The following is a 23,111-nucleotide window of genomic DNA, read 5'->3' as shown; positions in this document are numbered from 1 at the left end:
TCCACCTAGACAATTTGCAGCCCTGGCCCATTCTAACAGAAACCAAGGTTTATGGTATTTCTGCTCTTTTCCCAGTTTTGTGTCTACCTGGGAACCTGGAGAAAACAGGTGGGGTTTTTATTAAGAAGTTTTTTCATTAAGGAATGGTATTTGTGTTTTCCAGGATGCAAGACAGAAGCTGTGGCCAGGCATTGCCTCTTTCTTTAATGCTGAAGGAGACTTACTGTGCAGAGAGAGGCACCAATAAGGGATACTCTGAAAATATGCCAGAAGCTTCCTCCTACCATGCCTTTTTCTGTGATTCGCTGTCAGACATACAGAATGGGGAATTTTCAAATGAACTTTCTGCCTTCCTTACCCAGGAGGAGATATGTAAGAGCCTTGACATAGCTCAGGAAGCCATTGCCAATTCCATGAAGGAGGATCAGAATACAGCACCAGATTTTACTCATTATTTCAACACTTCTCATTCTAGCACTTCAGAAAATCCTTCTTTCAGGGATACTAAACTGCACGAGCAAGATGCTTTACAGAGGCCTCAAGCAAGCAGTCTGACTTCATCTGCTGCAAGTCACATTCTCCCAAGGAATCATAAAGAGCAATCCACCACACCTCAAACAGCAGGTAGTTTTGTCACAGTTTCCAGGAGGCAAGCAAGCACCTCACCTTTGCTAACCACTAGTCCCAGCTTCATTAGAAGCCTGAAACATTTGGAGAAGGAAGCTCCGTGTCTGCCTAAGACAAGCCCAAAGTCCAAGTCAGCGTCCCAGGGAGAAGTTCCTTTCAGGAACAATCTGTGTGACAAAACTGCCACATTCATAGAGGAATTGTCATCTATATTTAGACAGGCAGCAAAGACAAGAGGCCGAAGTCCTGATGGGGACTCTTCTTCTCCAGACAGTGGATACTTGTCTCCCAAAAAGAAACAACCAGCTCTAAGTGCCTCGGTGCACCAGGACAAGCATCAGCAAGACACTGAGCCTGAGGCAAAATCACCTGGAGTTCATCTGAATGGAGAGCAGTTTTCTGAAAGGGAGAGCATCAATCAGAATGAAATGGACCTTCACCACCCCTTAATCAACACGGAAGAGAATCAGTTTTCACCACCTCAATTCACTCAGAAGCTCCGGAGCCAAGAAGTTGCTGAAGGAAACAGAGTATTGCTGGAGTGCAGAGTTGCTGGCAACCCAGTCCCTGATGTCAGGTAAGCGCGTGCCTTTTAACTAAGTCACCAGATATCACCATCTTCTGATTGTGCAAGATGCCTAAGGACAGGTATCACAGTGGACCTGCTTAGAGGTAGTCACATAAGAACAGTAGATCATGCAGTGTTGGTAAGCACGTGGGATAACCAGTTCTGACCTCTTTAGTTCTCTAGAGTGTTTCATTGTTTTCTGCTTGGGAAATGAAGTTCTACTGGATTCAAGAGCCACATGGCAAAATTAGAAACAGAATTGGCTCTAACAACATTCTTTGTGACTTACCTCATTAATCTAGGCTAGAGAATTAACAGTTTGCCCCTGAAGAGCATATATCAGGCAGTTGATACAGTTTTTACTGTCACTTAATTAAAATTTCTTCAAGTCCACTGCCAATGGGATTTGGGGTCTATACTATAAGAAAACCTAAAGTTTTCTATATGTGGCCACATACTCTCTTGTGTAAAACATTTCCAGAACACATTGATGGTCCCCTTTTCAAAACTTCTTTTGATAGTTTATAGTAAAATTTATGTGTGTTTGCTTTTGTTCAATGACAAAACATAAAATTACTGCTGTATAAGTTTGGTTTAGGTGTTTTGTTTTATTTTTATTATGAATAACTCATGTGTTCCACTGTCTTCCTTTCCTTCTAATGCTAATAGAAATTCAGGTCAACTAGCACTGTGCAGACAGTGTTTGTCACTTCACAGGTCTGAGACTTAATGCTAATATGATTGCTTATCACACACAGAGATAGATTATACCTCTAGTTTATTTTATATAGCTCCTCACAACCTATTTTGGTTTAAAGTCAACTGAGCACATTTGATATTCTCAAAGGAAAATTTTGTCCAGAAAGTCCTGTTTGGACACAATAGAATTTGTAGTTCCCCATTTAGAACTTCCTGCAAGGTTCTTTAGTTAGATCTGAAGACAACATAATTATTTTAAAGTTCTCAACATTTCCTTAAAGAAATGTAGCAATCACTTTCCTGTATCACTTGTTGTGCTTTAAATTTCTTCATAGCTTTTGCTTTGAAGTCAACAAGATTAAAAAGCTACAGCTTTGCAAAGTGGTATTATAGCTGTATGTGCTTATATATGCTTTCATTCCAAAGTTACTTTGTAGAAAGTATCTCCACAGAGTCTTGTTTGTGACTGTTGAAGACAACAGCATTGCCTTTATCCACTGTATTCAGTGAAAATGTATCCCAAACAAGCGGAATATTGAGACACTGGAATTTTTACAGCGTTGAAAGATCATTTATAGAGACATCAAGTGTGTTCAGTTATTTTTGTATACAAAGTGGAAAAACGTGTACCTCAACACGTGGAGTACATTGGTAATGCACTCAAGCTTAGATTGACTTACAAACTGAAGCCAACTGATCTCCTAAGCCAAGACAAGCTGTAGATCTAAGTATGCTAAACAAAGGACTTGCATCATGAGCCTTGCAGCAGGTCAGGAAGCTTACTCCAAATCTGTAATTTTAATGCCCATCAAAAAATATGATATCCATGCCATGTCATTAATAGTTGTTGTATTTTATTTTTTTTAGTATCTGCTGGAGAAAAGAGTAAGAATCACTGTTATGGGTACAAAAGACTGCCAGTTGTTCATTCTCCTTCAGACTTCCATGAAGCAGGAAAGGGGAATTGTAGAAGTTGCACAATTAAGAGAGCCAGGGAATCCTCCTTTTATTTCTTCTCTTAGATACTTCCTTCCGCATTATTAAGATATTGCAGCCTGTCAATGACACTGATGTGGACACTAGGGCAACACAAGCTGTTAACTTCTAGCAATTTTTTTGATGTTGTCATTGCTGGGTTAGATAATATAACACCTAATGTACTGTTACTGATACTTTTGAGTTGTAAAATAGAGTAGTAGCAACAGACAGAGTGCCCACCCTTAAGGAAAAAAAATACTGTTGATTAGTACTAAAGACCTAATTTTACCCATCTGTAGGTTGACCTGACCTCACCAAGTCACCCTAGACTACTTCTGCAGCCACTAGAGAAATGCACATCTTCCAAATATCACTTACCTGTATGGTACATTGACAAGAACTTAAAGCAAATTCCTCAGACTAAACTCCACGTTACTAGTTTGTTATAATAGGTGAGGTGAATTCTACCCATTCCCCCCTCTCTATACCAGAGAGAAAGAGTTGCTCTGCCCACTTGTATACACAGGTAATGAAACTAGAACAAAACCCTAAACTGTCTCTTACAGGCGAGAATTCACCATGATACTTATTGCCTCAAAGGAACTCAGTTTTCTAGTATTTAAATTTTGAAAACATCCATGCTTCCATAACTTGAACAGCAAACTCCCTTACAAAGTTTCTTGCTAAGAAAGCAAGAGACACAAAGGTGTGGGTTTTTATTGAGTACTACTTATCAAGTCATTAATAGGACTATTCAGGTATTGAGAGTCATTCTGTAGACAGTACTGTTTTACTGGAATGAAACGCTGTTTCTGTTGGCTTGGATGTTTTTACCACCATCAGTCTATTATGGTTTAACATATCTCAGTCCTACTGAGTTACAATGTGTATTTTGAAGGGTGAAAATGATCTTAGGATAGGCATGGAGGATCTTTAAAAATAGAATTACTAAACATTCACTACATAGATCCTAGGGTCAACAGGCATATACTTTCATAACACCACAAAAAGCCCCCACTGGTGCCATCAGACTCACATACTCTCTATTTCCTGCCATTGGTACAAGTACAGTTCTGTTCAGAACTGATTAGAAGTTGTTGATTTCTTCTAAGAAATACAGCATAGACAGTTTAGGTGAGTTTGACAGCAGCAATGAGGTTGCAGGGGTTTAACAGCAAAGATGCACTGTTGTAGTACTTCAGTTTCTTGTTGCTCTTATTTTATCTGGCAGAACATCAGTCTGTTTCAGTGCTACGACTCTAGAACTCTATGTAAACATCAACTAAACTAGGAGGTTGTGTACAAGCTATGGAACTTTTTTTGCTTAGGTCTTTTACATCATTGTTGTATTCATTTCAGGGCGTGCAAATATCAAGAAGTTTTCAAGAAACCTAGAAAAAAGTTGTGTTCTTTAAATTCTTATGTAAACCGGTTTTTTTAATCTTAACTCTTGCAGAATCATTAAATGAGAAGGCAAATCTTAATCACTGACCAGAATGAGTCATGAGAAACACTGATGACATGAGTGGATGATTTTAAAATCAAGTATACTTTTAAGTAATCTCATCAGTATCAATTAATTTGTAACTTTTGCTTTATTTCCCTTTCTGAAACCTGTAATTGTCCAATGATAATAGGGTGCAGATAGAACCATTGCCAAATTACACCAAGTATGCTTCATGCCACCCTCTCCGTCTCCTGAAAAGCTCCCTGACACAGTTTAATACATTTTTAATACAATTCCACCCTCGAATTGGTTTTATTTGATAATATTATTAATTCTCCATCTGGCAACAGCACACAATTTTGTGAATATAGTTAAAGAAGACATATTAGTTACTAACAAAAAATCAGTTTTCAAAAGTTCCTACTAAAAATACATTTCCCCTTTAGTCTCCATTTCGTTATGGATCTTCAAAAATACGGTAGCTGTACCTCAAAAGCTATTCGTTTCGGACGTCAATACAATTCTGCAACGTGATCTTTATGTAATGACGCTGACTTGGCTGAAGGGGTCACTCGCACACAGCGCGGGCAGGGCTCTCGCAGGCTGGATTTCTTCTTGGGGCCGAGCAGCACCAAGGGGGAAGTATCGAGCCATTTAGCTATTGAGCTCTGCTGCGGAGCCCGTGGAACAAAATTCAGTGGTTGGGAGGCTGGGCTAGCCGTGTAAGGACCCGGCAAATACTTGCAGGCTGTTTGGGTGAAAACTCTGAAGTCCTTTCTCTAAATCTTGGGGAAAGGAGGGAGTTTTTTAGAGGATAAGAAAGTGTACAGAAAAATTTGTAGTGGATTCCAGACTATAGCATTACTAGTAACTTCTAAGCAGTTACATATCACCTATGCACATCCCTTCCACTCTTTCTGGAGCTGAAAGGAAATTTTATGGTATATCCTGTATATCCTTTATATCCAGTAAATGGCTAATATGCTGCAGTAGAAAACAACAGCCTATTTAAAATTACTGATGCGCTGCAGTTCAAGTGAAGAACACTTCCTGTTTGTGGCACTTTCAGGGACATCTCTGTAAATCTGAGTTTTATATGGTGAAAAAGTAGAGAACGCAAAGCAGTAGTGATACAATACTGGTTGACCATTTCTTATATTTTGGTAATAAAAATAATCTAGTTTTCTAAAGCAGTGTACTTAGACAACTGTTTCATGAAACTGAATAATTGATTGTTAATATGTTTGAAAAAAATCTGTGGGGCACAATCATACGAATTGGAAAGATTTAAGTATCTACTGTTTCCCGAAGAAACAGGCCAGAGGAAAAAAGGTGTAAAAGATATTAAATGTTTTGAAAACCACTGAATAGGTAGAAGATAGAAATAGATATTGTTATTGCCAACAGAAGGGCTATAGAACAAGCTGAACAGTTACCTGGTCTGTGAGGCATGAGAGTGAGTCACTTAGCACATGCAAAACTTGCTGAATATGAGTTGCAGATAGGGACATGAGCCAGAATTGCCACGGTCTGCACGTTTGCATACAGCAATAAGATCTGCATAAACCAGGCTTCATTGTTCTGATTTTCTCCAGAAAAGCCAGTATCAATAACATAGCCACTGCAAATATTTTTGGAACTGTGTGGTAAGTGTGATAAAAGTAGAAAGCAATTGGGACTTTCATTTTTTGCCTCAGCTAGGAAGAAAATAACCAGAAGCCATAGTTCCTAAAGTCATGATTAAATAACAATAACTTAATGGTGACTAGAAAAACATTGACTAAATTGTTATTTTCCCTTGTACCCAAGAAGTTGTCCAGCCTAGTAAAGAGCATAGCCGATATTTAGGCAGCATCAAGCACTGGCAGCTATGAGTTCACTGAAGTGACCTACAGCAGAGCAAAAGGCCTTCAAAAGAAGCTACTTAGGTATTTTCTGACCTTTTAGTGTGTTATTGTTTTTCTATGCATCATGTTTGATTCTAGATCCCAATAATATTTATAACTGCCTTTCTTCCCTTTTCATAGCTTTTTTGGAGCTAAACTATCCAAAATCCTCAACCTATCCAGAGTTAAGCTAGCATTCTGCCTTAAGCTGCTACCCTTCTTACAAGACTAAGGATAACAAGATTCAAGAATCTTATAATAAGCAAGAAACCATCAAATGTAGTGTAAGGACAAGGCGTATATTTGAAAGTTATGTGACTAAGAAGGCCTCTTAAGATTTAAGTTCCTTGGATGTTCATAGCTGTATCATATAGAAAGTAAAAACAGTAAGTATTATGGTTTGAGTGACAAAATTTGACCAAATTAGCTTTGTTCTACAATAGGAAAGTAAGTAATCTTTATAGAACTTGTAACTAGAGTCTTATGGTTGAATCTCAAAAGAAAACATTCAGTTAAATTTCAAGAACCACTACATTTCCTCAAAATTCAATGCCTAACTTACTAGTTCTACTAGCAGAAAAAAAGATACCTAACAACAAAGATTTTGTCACTAGTCAGAACAATTTTAACATTGCTGAACAACCCAGATTCCAACCTAAGACCTAGCAAACTACTGGGTAATTGTAATTTGAGATGTTTTAGGATATTTGCCTTCTAAAGAAGGTCTAAAGCATATAAAATAGAAGTTGAATCAGAAATTTTCTGTATTACTTTCAAAACCATTTCATCAGTCAGTAGCTCTCCTTCAAAGTGCGTCAGCAGTGCAGTACTTAAAATACCCAAGTCAGCAATGAGCTAGCTAAAGCAAATCCCTGCTGGGAGTGACTTAAAGCTCTTCAGCATTTGCCACACTACCTGAATATTTAATTACTTCTGAGTTCTGCCCTGAGCTTTAAGCTATGATTAAAGTATTTGCAGATATTCACCCAGATTCTCTATTCACCCAGATTCTGTAGCACAACAGGTATTGAAATGTTTTGTGCAAAGTATAGTAAGTATATTCTTTTCATTCTTCAACAGCACTAACCAAAACCAAAACAACAACAACAACAAAAAATAAAAAATGGCTTTCCACATACTACATGGCAAGAACAGGGCTTCTTTGCTTTAAGGAACCTATTTTTTCTCATGAGAACCTTTTTCTTCTCATAAATGTTGTTTATCTAAATTCCATTATAACATGTACCCACAATTAACACCTAGAAACATTATTTGCATGTAATCCAGAACTGTTCTTAGAAAATATAGAAATAAATACAAAGTATAATTTATAATAAAGCCCATACTACCTAGATTTCTACAATTTCACAAAACTTACCCAGTTGTACAGCCTTTAAAATCTTTGAAGTCTAAAAGCATGCATTAAACTGTGTTTCTACCATAGTCTTCCTGTCAGGCAGAGCTGCAAAGAACATTGGGTGTCATATTACGTAATGCTTAACACAAATCTACACAGCTGGGTGGAAATCCAGGTGCACAGGACAACAGTGACTGAACTACCTAGACAGCAGTTCATAGATTTTTAAGTCTTGGAAATGTAAAGGTTGTCACAGATGTAGTTTCTGCTTCCTTACTAGGCTTGATTTCAGTAGGAAAACTGGTTTAGATGTAGCATTTAGTTCTTTTCTTAAGGTCTCTCATTGTGTAAATTTTATAGTTGTAATGAAACACCAGTGTTATCTTCGGTAGGAGATACAGGTGTTCTACTAGGGCTGTAACGGCAGGACTTTAATACTACTTATTTTTTATTAGGTATGAGTACCTATTTGCACGCACATTAATGGAACAGATTTCACAATCCTAGGTATCCTTAGTTCAAAAAAAATCAATTTCTTGGGTATGTTATTCACTTTTTTGTGTAAGCTCTATAATAGTCATCTTCAGAACTGTTACTTTTCCATTTGTAAAATCTTAACTATTCAGGTTAGAGTTTAGGACCAGGCGGTTCAGGTCCTGCTTTCCAAATGTTCTCATAAGGTTAAATACATACTTATCTTATTCAAGGTGGAAACCTTAGTGAAGCTATTTTGTGATGAACTTGTTTAAAGTACTTGTTAATTCTATTCTTATTTGCTAGCCCAACACTGAGGAAGGGCCCAAGAACTAAACTTGCTTCTGAAAAATTAGATGTGTCTTAAAAACAGATTTTGCTACACTATAAGCATTATACATCACTACAGTGATTGCAGAAATACTTTATAGAAGATTAAAAGAATTAATATGTGCTCTATGTGGCAGGAGAGGGCTCTTGTGACTTGAAAATCATTAACAGCCACATCTATTATTCCTAAAGTGTGACAAGAAATAGTGGTTCTTTTTTATTACACAACCTTTTGTAAACAAGAAGTGTCTCCACAATATTTTGTATTTGTACTTGTTAAAAATGGAAGATTTTTGTACCTAAGGACTTCCATGGGTCAAAAAATGTACCTTTGCAGATCTGGATGCTTTTCTCTTTATGGAGCACTGAAGATCATCTCAAAGTATAACCATCAGTATTATTGCTGGGTGTTAATAGAAAAACGTTTTTAGCCATTTTAATCTGGTAGTGCATTAATTTCAGAAATCTCTTCAGCAGAAATGTGTTGTTATTTAGTATTTTATTTGCATTCAAATTAAGATACTATATCTATAGATATGAAAATCATATGTCAACATCCTCAATATTTTTGTCACAAGAATATTTTTTCTTACTCCTTCTTATAGCAATAATCTGTACTTTTACTTTTTTTTTCTTCATTTAGAAGTCAAAATTACAGCTATTTGCAGTCTTGACAATAACAAGTCAATAAAAAAAAAAGTCAATAACATTATTCTTTTAGCCCTTCTTCCCTTCTCATTTATTTCCTTTTATTCTCTTGGTTTATTTGACCATGCTATGACATTCTTATGTCTTTTGTTTGTTTGCTTTCACTAATTTGAGATAAGGCCTGTCCATCTGCAGGTATCCCTGGAGTTCCAGTTTCCTTTGGAGCAGATCTGGAATGTAATGTTTAAAGTCACATCAATGACTTATGAAACTGCTTCTTCATTCTGTTTGTCTTAGAGCAGTGCTCTGGACTAGTGGGCTTTATTGGGGAAGCAAGGGTTTATACCCTAGCACAAATTGTTAAGCTGTTGCAGTGGCTGCCTGTAGTAATTTGTGCCCTGCACGTTTTAGGTACATAATGGTGCATCTTTCAAGTATTTTCTCTGCCATTATGCATCCATTTGTGGCAATGAATGTCCACACTATCAGGATTTTCTGCATCTGGGGGGAAAACATACAGTGGTGTTAAGACCTATTCAGGTCATGTACCCATCTGCTTTAAAGAAACAGTGTGACATATCTAAGATAATGCTAGTAGTGCACCAGTTTTCTTAATTTGTAAATAATATTCCTTCTACCTAAGAACCACAAGGGTGTTGGAAAGAGGATTCTTTATTATTTGTCATAACACTACATAAGAACAGCATTTAGGAGACTATTGTATTATATGGTAACCAAGTGTTCTATCTGGATGGAGGTTTTTTGTCTTACTTTATTGTCTAAAATTATAGAGTACAGTATATAAAATGGGTATCTGGAGAGCCAGGCTCTTTCCTAGGTGAATTGATCTTTACAAAGTCCAGATTGTAATAACAGGATAATTTATGAAAGTCTTGTAAAATAAACAAATTGCTAGAGAGCTTAGGCTGAGAAATCTATTGATCTTACAAAATGAATATTCAAAGATCTAAAATCAAGAATGTGTGGGTGTGGTTGGGGGAGGGGACGGGACATGGACTGTATACTTGTTTACTTGATTGTTTTTTGTAAAAGCCCCAAGCAGGATCTATAGATCCTGGACACTGGGGTTACTCTCACATTTCATTTATTTCTTGTCTCTGTAGAGTAGTTATGACTACATGATGTATGCATTTCCTCATCTTTGTCATACAGGGTCTGTGCATCACCAGGCTCTCTTTTTCTTCAGAGCTGGAAGTTTAGTATTTTTCATGAATGCTGAAATGTCTTCTGTGGTTTTTCTTTTAGAAAATTACATACTTTATTTTTGGTTTTCCATCATGAAAATAGGAAGAATAAAGCCTTTTAGGTGCACGAAGATGGGTGTTGTAAGAGGCAGTCTGAAAAACAATGGGTTAGTTGTTGAAACTAGGATTGTTTGTTCACATTGTAATTAGGAAGAGAATTCCAGTTCAGTTACTTTATTTTTCTCTGTCTGTTTGTGAATGCCAGTGTCTCTGTCTTGGTGTATTTCTGATGACATTACTGAAAGTTTAAAAGCATCTCAGTTCACTTATTTATTCTTTTGTTCTGCTTTGTCTGCCTCTCAGTAAAGGAATGCAAATCTAAAGTTCCTTGCTAATGTTCCATAAATAAATAAGATACTAACTAGTATTTATAAAAAGACCCAGAGATTAGATGAAAATGTTACCAAAGTACATTTTAAACTGATTCTAGGCTTGATGACTGATGTGAAAAGCTTAAAAGTATATTAATAAAAATTACTCCTCTAAATAAGAAAATGGTGCTGCTATCTGCATAATAATAAAAAAGAGGAACTTTTGCCTTTTATTTACATAAGAATTGTATGAGACTTGGATGAACTCTAAAATAGCAAGGCACCACATGTCTTCAGAAAGTTCTTTCACTACACTAGCTTTGACAATGTTAAACATTTTTAGTTTTTAAAACCTAAGCTTAATTGAAGTAGTTTTAAAATACAGATTTCCAACAAAACTGCTGCTGAAACAGGGCCAGAGGCAGTATTCCAAGAGGCTGCTTTTACTTAATGTTTTGCATTTATTTGTATAAAACTTATATACCATCCCTGGGCCTTTCCAGTAAGCGTCAACAGCCAAGAAGTCTGACGCATTAGCAATCTGCTTGTCACAAACTAATTGAAAATACCAATCTGTGGCAAATTAAAACTAAATGTAGAGGCTAAATAGAACAGAGGTGAGAATGAATCCACAGATTTTAGGAGTGAATTGTTTTACTTTGTACTGAGATGTGAAGAGATATGGAGTAGTGAAGCTTTTCATAGAGAGAAGTGTTTGGAGTCAGTAATTCTGGTATCATTACTTATCAATGTTCAACAGGTATGCCATGCTATTCCAAATTCTATTTCAAATATTATGTTTAATATTCTTCGACATGGTTGCTCATTTGCCTAAAGACAATAACACATCTTGGATTGTTTAAGTTTCTTAAGGTAATTATATCAGTTTAATAATGTTACATAAACAGGACATACCTTTGTAAGATACAATATGTTGCTTTATAAATATAAACTAAGTAAATACAATTATCACTTTGAAACTTGATGCTTTAAAAAATCTTTACTAATAACAACTTTCTGAATGTCTGAAATATGCTCTGTAAATGCAGTCTAGACAATGTGAAAGCTAACTTTAGAGATCTGGATGAGGAAATTGAAGAAAGAGGATGTCTGTAAACATTCATAGCTAATGACTGAAAATGTTAGACTTCAGTTCATGCAATTAGAGCTGACAGGACTTTGAGGGATGTAGAGAAGGCTAAGGACTAAATGTTTGCAATAGACCAAACGCAGAAGAAATATTGTTAAACAGCAGTTAATGTTGAGCTTATTTTATTACTTCTAGAACCCATCTGGGAAGTGCATTCTTTCTAACAAGTGTTACAGTTTGACAGGGCTCTGTTAGGTGAACTGTAAAGATGGATCATTTAATAGTCCATGGGCTTGCCCTTTAAGCCCAGGCAAAGGTAAAGGAAGAAGTAAAAGAAATTCTCTTGCACACCCACTCCCTGCCACATAGTAAAATAAGAAAGTCCTTCCCATAATAACTGTATTTCCTTCCCTAAGCACAGATGTAAAGAGAGCAGGGAGTTAAAGAATTAGTAGGGCTTTGGTTTCATACCTTGTACAATCGTGCTTACATTTTGAGCTGGGTGGTGCAAGAACAGCAGCAAATAGAGATGTTATGTCTGTGAACCCTCTGAAAAGCTTCCTTTCAGTGAAACACATCACTCTCATCAATGGTGAGGTTCATAGAAAGGAATAGATAAATGGAAATCCTAGGTAGCTTTTTCAGGGTATGTGGGAGAGATGTTCAAGGGACATCATGATGAAAGAAGCCCGTTCCTGGGCTTTACAAAACCTCTGCAGATGTATTATATGCAGAACAGCTATTTTATTTATACCTGAGGCGTTATAATGGTTTCTCACCATGTTACTTATTCACAAAACATTTTATGTTGTTGCGTTCTCACATTCCATGGACTTTAGGACAGAAATTAAGTTTAAAAGATGTATTGTTTTTTACACTTTTGGATATTGAAAAATAATCTACAGTTACGTAGTGAGGAGATAGCATTTTTTTTTAAGATAGCAAAATGAACAGAATTTGGAAGTTTAGCTTTGCGCAGAATAAATTTAACTGAGGAGTAGCTCCTTTAGACACTCAAGTGGGTTTTAGCTTTTATCCTCTAAAAAATTTTACATGTATTAATATAAGGAATAGACTTGCTACTTTGCTTCTGTCAGTTGCCTTGTCTGAGGCAACTCACAGAAGAATTGATCAGTAGCAATAGTGAAATAGCAATAGTGAAAAACTGTAAACAACTGAAATAATAAGGGACTTGCTTAAGTATTGAAAACTTGAATCAGTATCCACATGACATGTTTCTGTAGAACAGGAAATGAGCAGACTTCTTAAATATACACCTGTGTAATCTGGGTAGATAGGAGATGCTATTTTATGAAATAAATCAGGAAGAATAATTCAGCTAGATAATTACACCTGTATATACAAAGATAATTTAAGTATAGGCAAATGCCTGTATAGCAGTATCTTGTCTGATGTACTGAAGTACTCAAAAGTGCTCATTATAGGCCAGACTCCAAGAACCTTATTTTCCTGAAGTAATACACTACAGTTAGTATGATACTACTCCATATATATGAGTACACAACTCAAGATTAGGAGTAGTGTGAACTTGAATAGGTCAGACTTCCTGTGGGAAAGGGTAATAAGTTAAAATGCTTGGAGGCTGGAAGTAATTAGCAGGTAGAATCACTCCTGAAATACGGACAGGTCAAAGCAAGTAGAAGACTAAAATTGTTCTGCAACAAGTCTGTTATGAAGACATGTTTCTCTTAGTCTAACACTAACATGCTGCTTCATATCAGTGATTCATTTTTCTATTTATTAATAATGTATACTTGCAGTGCATGCATGCATTAATGTTATAAAAATAATTAAGACTTCGCACTTATGCAATGCCTTTCATATGAGCATTTCAGCGTTTTGTAAACAGCTTGTATAATTTGTGAACAGCTTTTATCTCCTTTTATTTGATAAGGTTGTGCTTTTCAGGCGGACAAGGGAAAAAGATCAGACAAATAGAATCCACCTCTCAATTAAGGTACAGTACCCATAGCTAATATAAATCAGTTTAATAATACAGAATGTGGCCACTAAGATAACACATGGGCCAACAGTAAATCATTGCTTAGGGGAAGACCACCTAAATATTTGCCCTGTGAGTATCTGCGACATGTATTTAACTGAACTAACATGAACTGAAGGCATACTAGACTAGCCTTGACAATTGCAAGTTGATAACAAGCTTCATAGAAGACTGTTTCACATTTGGCCACAATCTAGCATAACTAGCATTTTGTTCTTCCACTGTCTTTTTTTTCCCCTGTGACATATCAGTAAAATGGGTAAAATATTAATACACTGATACTGCCAGTACTTCACATGGGCATGAATGATACCTCAAGAAAGAACCTGGGCAGAATCAAGGATGACTATAAAGTCCTGGGGGTGCAAGTGAAAAATGTTGGTGCCCAAGTTATTTTTGCTTCCATTTTACCAGTTAGAGGAAAGGGTGCCACCAGAAATAGACGTATAACACACATCAACTTGTGGCTTCATGGCAGGTGCTGTCATGACGGTTTTAGTTTCTGTGACAAAGGGGCATTCTTTGATGACTATAACCTGTAAGGGAGGGATGGAATCCATCTGTCTAGAAGAGGCAACGGAATCTTTGGCAGCAGGCTGGCCAGCTTGGTGAGGTGGAGCTTTAAACTAAAGGATTTGGTGGGGAGGGGTCCAAAGTGTCAATGCTCATGCCATCACATCCAACCTGGGAATAAGCCAGCCCAAGCAGAGCAGCAATATACTTTGCTGCCTCTCATGACAAGTACCAGAAGGCCAGGCACCTCAAGGGTGTGCATGTGTGGCTATGGTGGATCCTCTTGCACCCCTCCTGTGAAACCTGTGTGCTCAATTATCTCTCTGAACTGTCTGTACAGCAATGCATACAGTGTGGGGAATAAAAGGAGGAATCAGAGGTATGTGTGGTAATCGCAGGGCCATGATCTCACTGTATTTAGAGACATGGTGGGATAGCTCACATGACTGGAATGCTGTCTTTTCAGAGTGGTAACTCATTTCTGCAGTTAGGTACTCTGCATGCCTGTGTTGGACTGTGAAGGCCTTGAGTGGGCACAGAGATATTCTTTGTAATACCATATTTAAGAGATAAGTTGAAACATGGATCTCTTTACGACAGTTATCCTAGTTAAAGCTTGAATGTGAAGTGACTTAATTTCTACCTTATTCACTAAACAACCCCCAAGTTAGTTAAATAAAGATAATGCGTAAGTGAACTGACATGCTTATTTTCAGTTAAATCATAGTTCTGGATAAAAAGTAATGCATTATGCATAGTTGAAATTATGTAAGTTAAGTTTTATAAATTTTGAAGTGTTTGAAGAGTGAATTTCTGTTATTGTCCAGTACAGGCTTGTAGAGGAATGAAGCTGGGTTAATTAGCATTGATAATATACAACTGTGGGTTGGCTTCAGGGGCGGGGGTTGGCCGATGTAGATAAGGTGCAGCTGTGCCTGGCTCTGTTAAGTGGTTGAGAGCCAATGAAGAGAGAGCAGCCGAGGAAGAAGCAAGAGAAGAGAGAGTGGGTTCTGGATGAGATGAGGAGAAGGTAGCAGAGGGACTGGCATGAGATGGTAAAAGACCTTGTTGCAGCTTGATAGTTTGGAGAGTGCAATGACACAGGCTGATTAAGAAGTGTGCTGGCTTAGGATTTTGTTTCCAGTATCAGATGTCCCACTAAGTAGAATGTGAAGCTCATTGAAACTTTTTCTCATTTTTCCCCTTCTTTTGGGAAATGTGTTTCTCTGATAGTTCTGAATGTAAATATTTGCTGAACCAATTAGTTCAGAAAATAAAAGGAATGAAATTATGTAGGTAAATAACAAATGCACTGTAAGGTATAAAAATGGCTTTTTAATTTTTCCTATGAATAAGTAAAATCAGCTGTTGTTAAATATTGTACTGGTTTTGGCTGGGATAGAGTTAATTTTCTTCATAGTAGCTAGTATGGGGCTATGCTTTGGATTTGTGCTGGGAACTGTTAGTACAGGGATCTCTTCATTATTGCTGAGCAGTGCTTACACAGAGTTCAGGCCTTTTCTGTTTCTCACACCAACCCACCAGTGAGTAGGCTGGGGGTCCACAAGAAGTTGGGAGGACAGCTGACCCCAACTGACCCAAGGGATATTGTAGACCATATGGTGTTGTGCCCAGTGTATAAAGCTGGGGGAAGAAGGAAGGCAGGGGCATTTGGAGTGATGGCTATTGTCTTCCCAAGTAACCGTTACACGTGATGGGGCCCTGCTTTTCTGGGGATGGCTGAACACCTGTCTGCTGATGGGACGTGGTGAATGAATTCCTTGTTTTGCTTGTGTGCACAGCTTTTTGCTTTACCTATTAAACTGTCTTTATCTCAACCCATGAGTTTTCTTACTTTTACTCTTCCAATTCTCTCCCCAATCCCACTGGAGGGAAGTGAGCAAGTGGTTGTGGTGTACTTGGTTGCCAGCTGGGGTTAAACCATGACAGTCCTTTTTGGTGCCTAATGTGGGGCACAAAGGGTTTGTGGTAACAGCAGATTTAATTGAAGTGTGCCAGATCAAATTTATACCTGTTATTGCTCTTTTAGCTATTAATTGGCAGACTCCTGTGCTTGCCATGGTGCTTGCTTGCCTTACTGTATATTAGTCTAGTGTTTGTTGGTGGCTGCTTGCTGTACTGCTTGTTATCTTATTCTACTGTGCATGGGAACATTTTCTTAACAGCAGTGGCTGTGCACCTGGGCTGGCAGATAGCCAGGGCATCGCTGCTGTTTCTGTGCTGCTGTACTGGACAGGAACTCCAGTGTAACTCAAGTTGAAGGGATGAGTCCACACAGGAGCAGGACACCCCGAAGCATCAGGGTTGGTGGATAAGCCCATGCTGGGTGCATCTCAGAGTGTCTGTGGCCGTGGTTATGTCTGTGCTGCAGCTGGTATACCTCTTGAGGATTGTGGCTGAGGATAAGACCATACTGCAGAAGGTATAACTCAAGGCATCTGTGGCAAAATGCTGCAGCAGGCACATCCTGAAGCATCAGTGACAGAATATATTCTTAGTTCCCATTAGATCCCTTCACTTAGAATTTTCTGCTTTTTAAACTGTAAAGGCTTACATTAAGATACCTGCTATAGCTATTTATCAGGTAAACATTATCACTGTTTACAAGCAGTGTAAACCAAACTCTTTTAAGACCTGCAGTGACCAATTGATATGTGCCTCAAGCAGATAAACAAAAGCCACAGAGTGTGTTAGTGCTTTTTAAAAAGGCAGAAAAACTTCTAAGGAAGTTCTTATTCAGAATTGAAGATATTAATAAAAAGTGGGGAAATATAACTTTTTCATTTTTAAGGGCCTGCCTTAGTTCTGAATGACTAATCCATAGAAAATTCCATTCTCACAGTTGCTGCATGAAAAGTCCTCAGAAAGAGAATTCCATGATAATCAATGAATGGGATTTATGTTCCTAAATTCTTTGAGAGCTTTCATGCACAACAGTGAGACATCTAATTTTGATACTACATGTAACAGAACATAGTATAATATGGTATAATATTGGTAATAACATGGTATAATATTCCAATTGAGTGTAAAAAAAAAAAATAAAATGAAGACATTATCTCAATTTCTGTTTTTGCACTTTAACAGCTTTCTTAAATAATGGGGTTTATGTCTCCTAAACTATGATTATACTTAACCAGTCATCAGTCAAGCAAATCTGGAAAAGAAAAAAACTTGGAGGGGAAAACACTTACTCTCTATAATAAGCTATTCAAACTCTGTTGGATGGTTTCCCCAAGAATGCTTGTGAATTGCTGCTGTTAGAAGGGATTCTTCTGCAGAGGTTAATTTAGGGAGAACTTGAATCTTAGTTAAGAAGCAGTATAACATCATCCAAACTAAAATGCTGAACTTACTGTTTTAATGTCTTTCCCATACACTGCAGAGAGCATTTGTATGTTACAGTCTTTATTAGCAATTACTGTCAATATTGACTGGATCTAAAGACTTCAGTAATTTGTCCCTTAGGACAATAAAGATCGACAACATAATTCTCAATTTATGGTTTGCTTGAGATGTTGATACAGTAAGTCTCTTGTACAGTGAAGAGTGAGGAAAAACACTTGTAGCCTTACAGAGGTGAACGTTACTGTATGTTTTCTGCCTTTTTTCCAAAACAGCATTGCCGCTGGTGAGGGCTTTCAAGTTTAATTAGGGAGGGCTGGGACAGGAGGAGAGCTGATTCTATCTGAGCTTCCTCAGGCTTGCCATATGGCCAGAAGGAATCTATAAAAGCTTGTTTTCCACAAAACCCATGAGAGGTAATTTGGGGGGACTTTACCTATAAAGGAAATAGTTGGAGATGATTTGCGGTTAACTGGGGAATTGTTACAGATGCCAGGCATTGCAATTCTAGAACATGCTACTGACTGCAAATTCAAAGGCTGGTGATTCAGAGTTTCAGCCTAGAATCTCTCTGTATTCTCAGAGGATCTCTATATCACTGACTAAAGCCCTGCTCCCTTTTAAAAAAAACAAAAAAAACCCAAAAAAACCAAACAAGAAAACAACCACACAACAAAAACAACCAATGCACAACTAAAACATAACCGAAATGAGCTAATTTCTTGTTGTATGGAGGAAACACCACTGTTGCTGTAATCCAGGTAAGTGGCAACCTGAAAATTGGATCCATGTGACCTTACATAGTGTGATATTACAGCCAAAGTCACTCTAGAACCCAGAACTGACATAAGACCCGTGGAAAATTCCTACAGAAACTGATGGAGAAACTGGTTTTCAATGAGGAATTTCACTAGTTTTATAGTTAGAGCAGGCCCACTATGTTATGTTCCTTCATGGCTTTAGTCCTCAGAAGGACTATTGTTCAGGTGTGTGACATGAGCATAGAAATTACATGCTCTTGATTGAGAAGGAAGATGCAGTATTATAGTTTCCTTAGCTGCATGGTATTGAAAAGGTAACCTTTAATTGAATGTAGTCATCATGACTCAAAGCAGACTATTATTTTGTCTCCTGCCTATTTGCAAGATGGATCTACTATAGCCTTCACAACAAGGTTGGACTGCACTTCAATACTTTGCATTTTAAACAGATTGAATTCATCAATTATTGCCTCAATTAACCATATACTCTGCTTTACTGATTTTAGTGTAGTGCAGTTTGACTAAAAGACATTACATGTTTTTGTATGCAGCCTCTATTACAAGTGCAGATATTTTGCTTGATATTATATATTTTAATGCTGCTACATTAGGTAATTTCTGGATAGTTCAAACTGCAACAAAAGTGTGGCATATACCTCTAAGGCCATGTTGATCCCAAGGATGAACCTGATTTGCTGCACTATTATTTATTCATAGTATAAAAAGTTTTCTCTTGTTCTGTAATTCTTAAAGATTAACTCGCTTACCTATAACTTAAATAGTGCTTTCTAAATAGGAAACAGGAAAAAAGTGAAATGTTGATATGAAGGTGGACGTTACTGTCCCAACAACATTGTAGTGTATTATATGCAAATTTAAACTTTAGACCTTCTGGAAAATGAACCAGTGGTGCGTATTGTAGCAACTTCTCAGTTTAGAAAGAATCTGCATGGAGTTCTTCATGCTTAATTCATAATTCAGAGCAATTCTATGGGGTTTAGGGTAAAAATTAAGATTTTTACTTTAACAAATAGGGTTCTTCAGCAGCTTGGAAATTTGCTACTTAAGTCCAGTTCTGTATCTGTTATACAAATGTGTGATTAAGACAATTCAATGCTCTGCATGTGATAAAGCAAAGAGAATAGCCAGGAGAATATTGTTTTGCATTCCTTTGGTTCCTCCCTGCCTTACTTAATGCCTTAAAAATCTTTGGCTTTGTATTTCAGGTAACTTTTAGAAAAGTATCTATTCCTCACCTTTTTGTGGAAAAGGGAATGTGAAAAAGTTGGGTTGAAGGGGGATATTGTATCTAGTCATGTATTTTTATATTGTTGACATGAAATGAACATTGTCTAACAGTGGATAAATATTTAAATTATAGAATGAATTTCCAAAGTCACAGGGGATCAGGCACTAGGAAATGGGAAACAATCTACAAAAAACACACTTGCTGAAAATCTTCATGTATTCTTTGGTGTTTCCTGCTTTGTCTTTAATATCCTAATAGAAGAACTGAAGTTCTTTTAATCTAAAAGGTAAATTTTTGTCCTAGAGCAAGTTATTTGATCTAGACTAGCTCTCTATTTTCAAGTGAGAGAAAGATAATTTATACTAATCTTTGTGAAAACAAAATTCAACTCTTTTTCAGGAAAGGCCCATGTTCAGATAATTGTTGTAGCATGTGGTACAAATATCCCATGAACTCCAGTGAAATCTGTTTTCTGGCTGAAATGCATTGCCTGGCAAATCTGTTATTGACTCTGGTTTGTACAGCACCTTGCCAGTTCCCCATATTCTGCACCAGTAATGAAACTAGCAGTTGCAGTAATCTCAGTTGATGTAAATATATTCCTTTTTTTTTAAAAAAAAAAGATACAATCTTGACATTTGCAGCAGGGATTGTTACGACCTTAAACCTGTCTGTGTTGTGTTTTATACACCTAAAAGAAGCACGGGGCAAACAAAAGCATAGTATTCTAGATAAAGAAGTCCTCACTTAAGTTTAAGTTTTATTTACACCCAGTTTACATGGTGTTCTATTAAGATTGCTTTTGCAGCCAGCAGGATTTTTTGGGAGACAAGCTGGAAGCACAAAACATTCCAGAAATAACCTAGTTGCCCTTTGCTGCCTTACAAAGTGCAGGGCTCTTTCTAAAGTATGTAGATGAGAATAACGTCTCTAATTTACCACAATTCAAAGCCAAATGTCTCCTTTTGATATTTACTGAAATTTGCATAGTGGTAGCTGGCAACACTGTAGCTGCACTTTTGACAGCTTATTTGTGTTTCCCCATGAAGAGTACTGCAATAGCTTCCTTAGATAAGGAATGTCAGGGGTGAAATAAGGGACTTCTTATTTGTTAGAAAGGCTCTCTTGACACACCTAATAAAGATTCTCAGAATGCAGATGTCTGACAGTAGGAGACATGAGGAACCACCGACCTTCTGCATGGATCTTCCCATTTATGCCTAAGGCATTCTTTGAATTGGCAGTGAAAAAAAACTACAGTACATGCAAGCACACTATGGGTGAATGAAAGAACTGAAGAAACAGCCACTACTTAGGAATGCTAGAGAGAGGCCTTAGGCACTGCCCTTACTGGAGATTTTTTTTTTTTTTGCTAGTGCAGTGTGGTTTTGACATTTCTTTAAGGGCTCCTACTGTTGTAGACAAAAATCTTACTCTTATCTTGTGCTTATAAGTGATGAAACTGAGGTGCAGAGCTTCCTGGAAGCAGGTTTAGAAGGAATACCACTGCCTTTTGTGCCAATGGCACACATATATTTTCTTTCAATAGGAATATCCTTTGCTTAATTCTACTAATTAAACTACAGGTAGAGCATCGTAGGGAAGATGTGACCACCAACACATACAAAAACAGAGCAGTTCCTAGTGTTTTATTGTATATTTTTAGCCTATATTAGTAATGGAGAATTCTGCTTTAGAAATTGACTTCAGTAATTTACCTAAAAAATCAAGTAATACCTTTTTTCTTTTTTTTTGTTGTGTGTGGCAGAACATTTAACACTACCATCTGTGCTTATCCCCTTTTTGTTTTTCTTAAAACCTGCATTTCAAGAAACAGCAATTTCTTTTCATAGGACAGCAAGTATCTCTTTGAGAAATCAAGTGACTTCATAACCCTTTAAATCTGTCTACCAAGAGTCTTCGTCTCTCCTTACTTTTTTCTTTAGGTATTCAGAAAGTTTTCTCTTTCACCATATAAAATAGTCCCATTCATGCATAACATCCAGAATTGAATTCTAGGGAGGTGTTTTTTCCCTCAGATTCAATCTGATTTTCAAATAAAACTTGGAGATCAAAGCAGGCTGTTGAAACTCTGCTGCAGGAGTGTCGGTTAGACCAGGGAAGTTCGTCAATATGCAAGGTATTTTACCTCAGTGTTGCAAGGTATTTTCCCAAGAAGTTTATTCTTCTTCCACTAGAATACAATGAGGAGTCTAGACTAGTTGTAGCTGTTCTTTACTGTCTTGTTGTCATCTTCTTTTTCTCTTTGACTGTCTTAGCTGAGCTAGTACATTTAATTGCATCTAAATTGGACTGTGCTCCAGTTCATAAAGTGATGCTGATTTTTTCTTTTCTTCCGACAACTAAACAGGTCTGCCCTAAGTTTGGAGTTCTCAATACATGAACTGTCTTAATTTTTTCATCAAATTGCATTTCTGTTGTTCTTTAGAATAACTGTGTTTCTTTTTATTACTAATTAATTTTTCAACGTTTGAACTCTTTCTTGAGTACTTTGGTGAATAATGTGCAGGGAATAACTTCATACTTAGCATTTTATTTTTGCCTTCCATATTATATTGGATCTATTCTCTTGTTTGCTCATTGATACTTAGTGAACAGTACAAAAACTATTTCTTAGTACTTTTCCCTGTACTCAAAATTGAAACCATCCAGTTAGTTATATAATTACCCTCAAAATTGTTGGTCATGTATAGCCAGGTACCAGGTCATGTATGACCAGGAGGTATCTTAAGATGAGATTATTTGAATAAAAAGGCTTTTCCTCATTGTTCACCAAAAATCAGTGACTAAATCCATGACTGAATCAAAAATCCATAAATATTAAAAGATTTAAATAGGCATTAAGAATAGAAGTATCAATAACTTTGAATATTTGAAATAAAATATCAAAGATACTGTAGTGTGGGGGATGGACTTTGTTTTAACACTGTTCCATTATCCATTCCATGTGTATTAGGTCATCTCTAAGATGGAAACATGCCATTGAAGTTTTCATTCAAGTCTTGAAAAGTGTAATCATAATACCTCTTAGCTGAACTAGAAGGGATTTCAATGGTGAGTTAACACAGATGCAATATTTGATATAAAGTAATTATTTGCACCCTTATGTAGGAGTAAGAGTAGGCTATTTGAAATGCGGAGTTTCATCATTGATTTCTTTGTTCTGCAGTGAATCAAGGGTTAGCATAATCTTCTCAGGTGGAAGGACTGTCAATCTAAGGGAAATTCACAACTTCAGACATTGTACCATAAAGGACTCTTCTTTGCTTTTCATTAATTTAATCAAAATTTTAAAAAATATCAAAAATGGAGGGAAACTGCATGAAAAATTGAAGATTACTGAAACAGACATGCTGGAAATTAAAATATAGGAATAGTGCCTGACGTACTTTTCTACTAAATATTGAGAAGATACTATTTCTTCAGTTTTAAGACTAGATGTTTTTTGAAGTCTTTAATTAGTCATTCTTCACATTTATTGCAGTGAATGTAGGATTC

At 36.9% G+C, this 23,111-nt stretch overlaps 1 protein-coding gene across 1 annotated transcript in view; it reads left to right on the top strand.

The window, feature by feature from the left end:
- The first annotated feature begins 248 nt into the window (after positions 1 to 248).
- Positions 249 to 23,111, top strand: part of PALLD (palladin, cytoskeletal associated protein) — a 193,579-nt gene continuing 170,716 nt past the window's right edge. Inside the window, exon 1 of the mRNA XM_037377182.1 lies at positions 249 to 1,204. Coding sequence (XP_037233079.1) covers positions 264 to 1,204 — 941 coding nt within the window. The 5' untranslated portion in view covers positions 249 to 263. The remainder of the gene's footprint in view (positions 1,205 to 23,111) is intronic.

The sequence above is a fragment of the Falco rusticolus genome, chromosome 1 (assembly GCF_015220075.1).
Source record: "Falco rusticolus isolate bFalRus1 chromosome 1, bFalRus1.pri, whole genome shotgun sequence".
Taxonomy (NCBI): Eukaryota; Metazoa; Chordata; class Aves; order Falconiformes; family Falconidae; genus Falco; species Falco rusticolus.
Note: the sequence above shows the minus strand (reverse complement) of the source record. Positions and strands in the feature narration are given on the sequence as shown.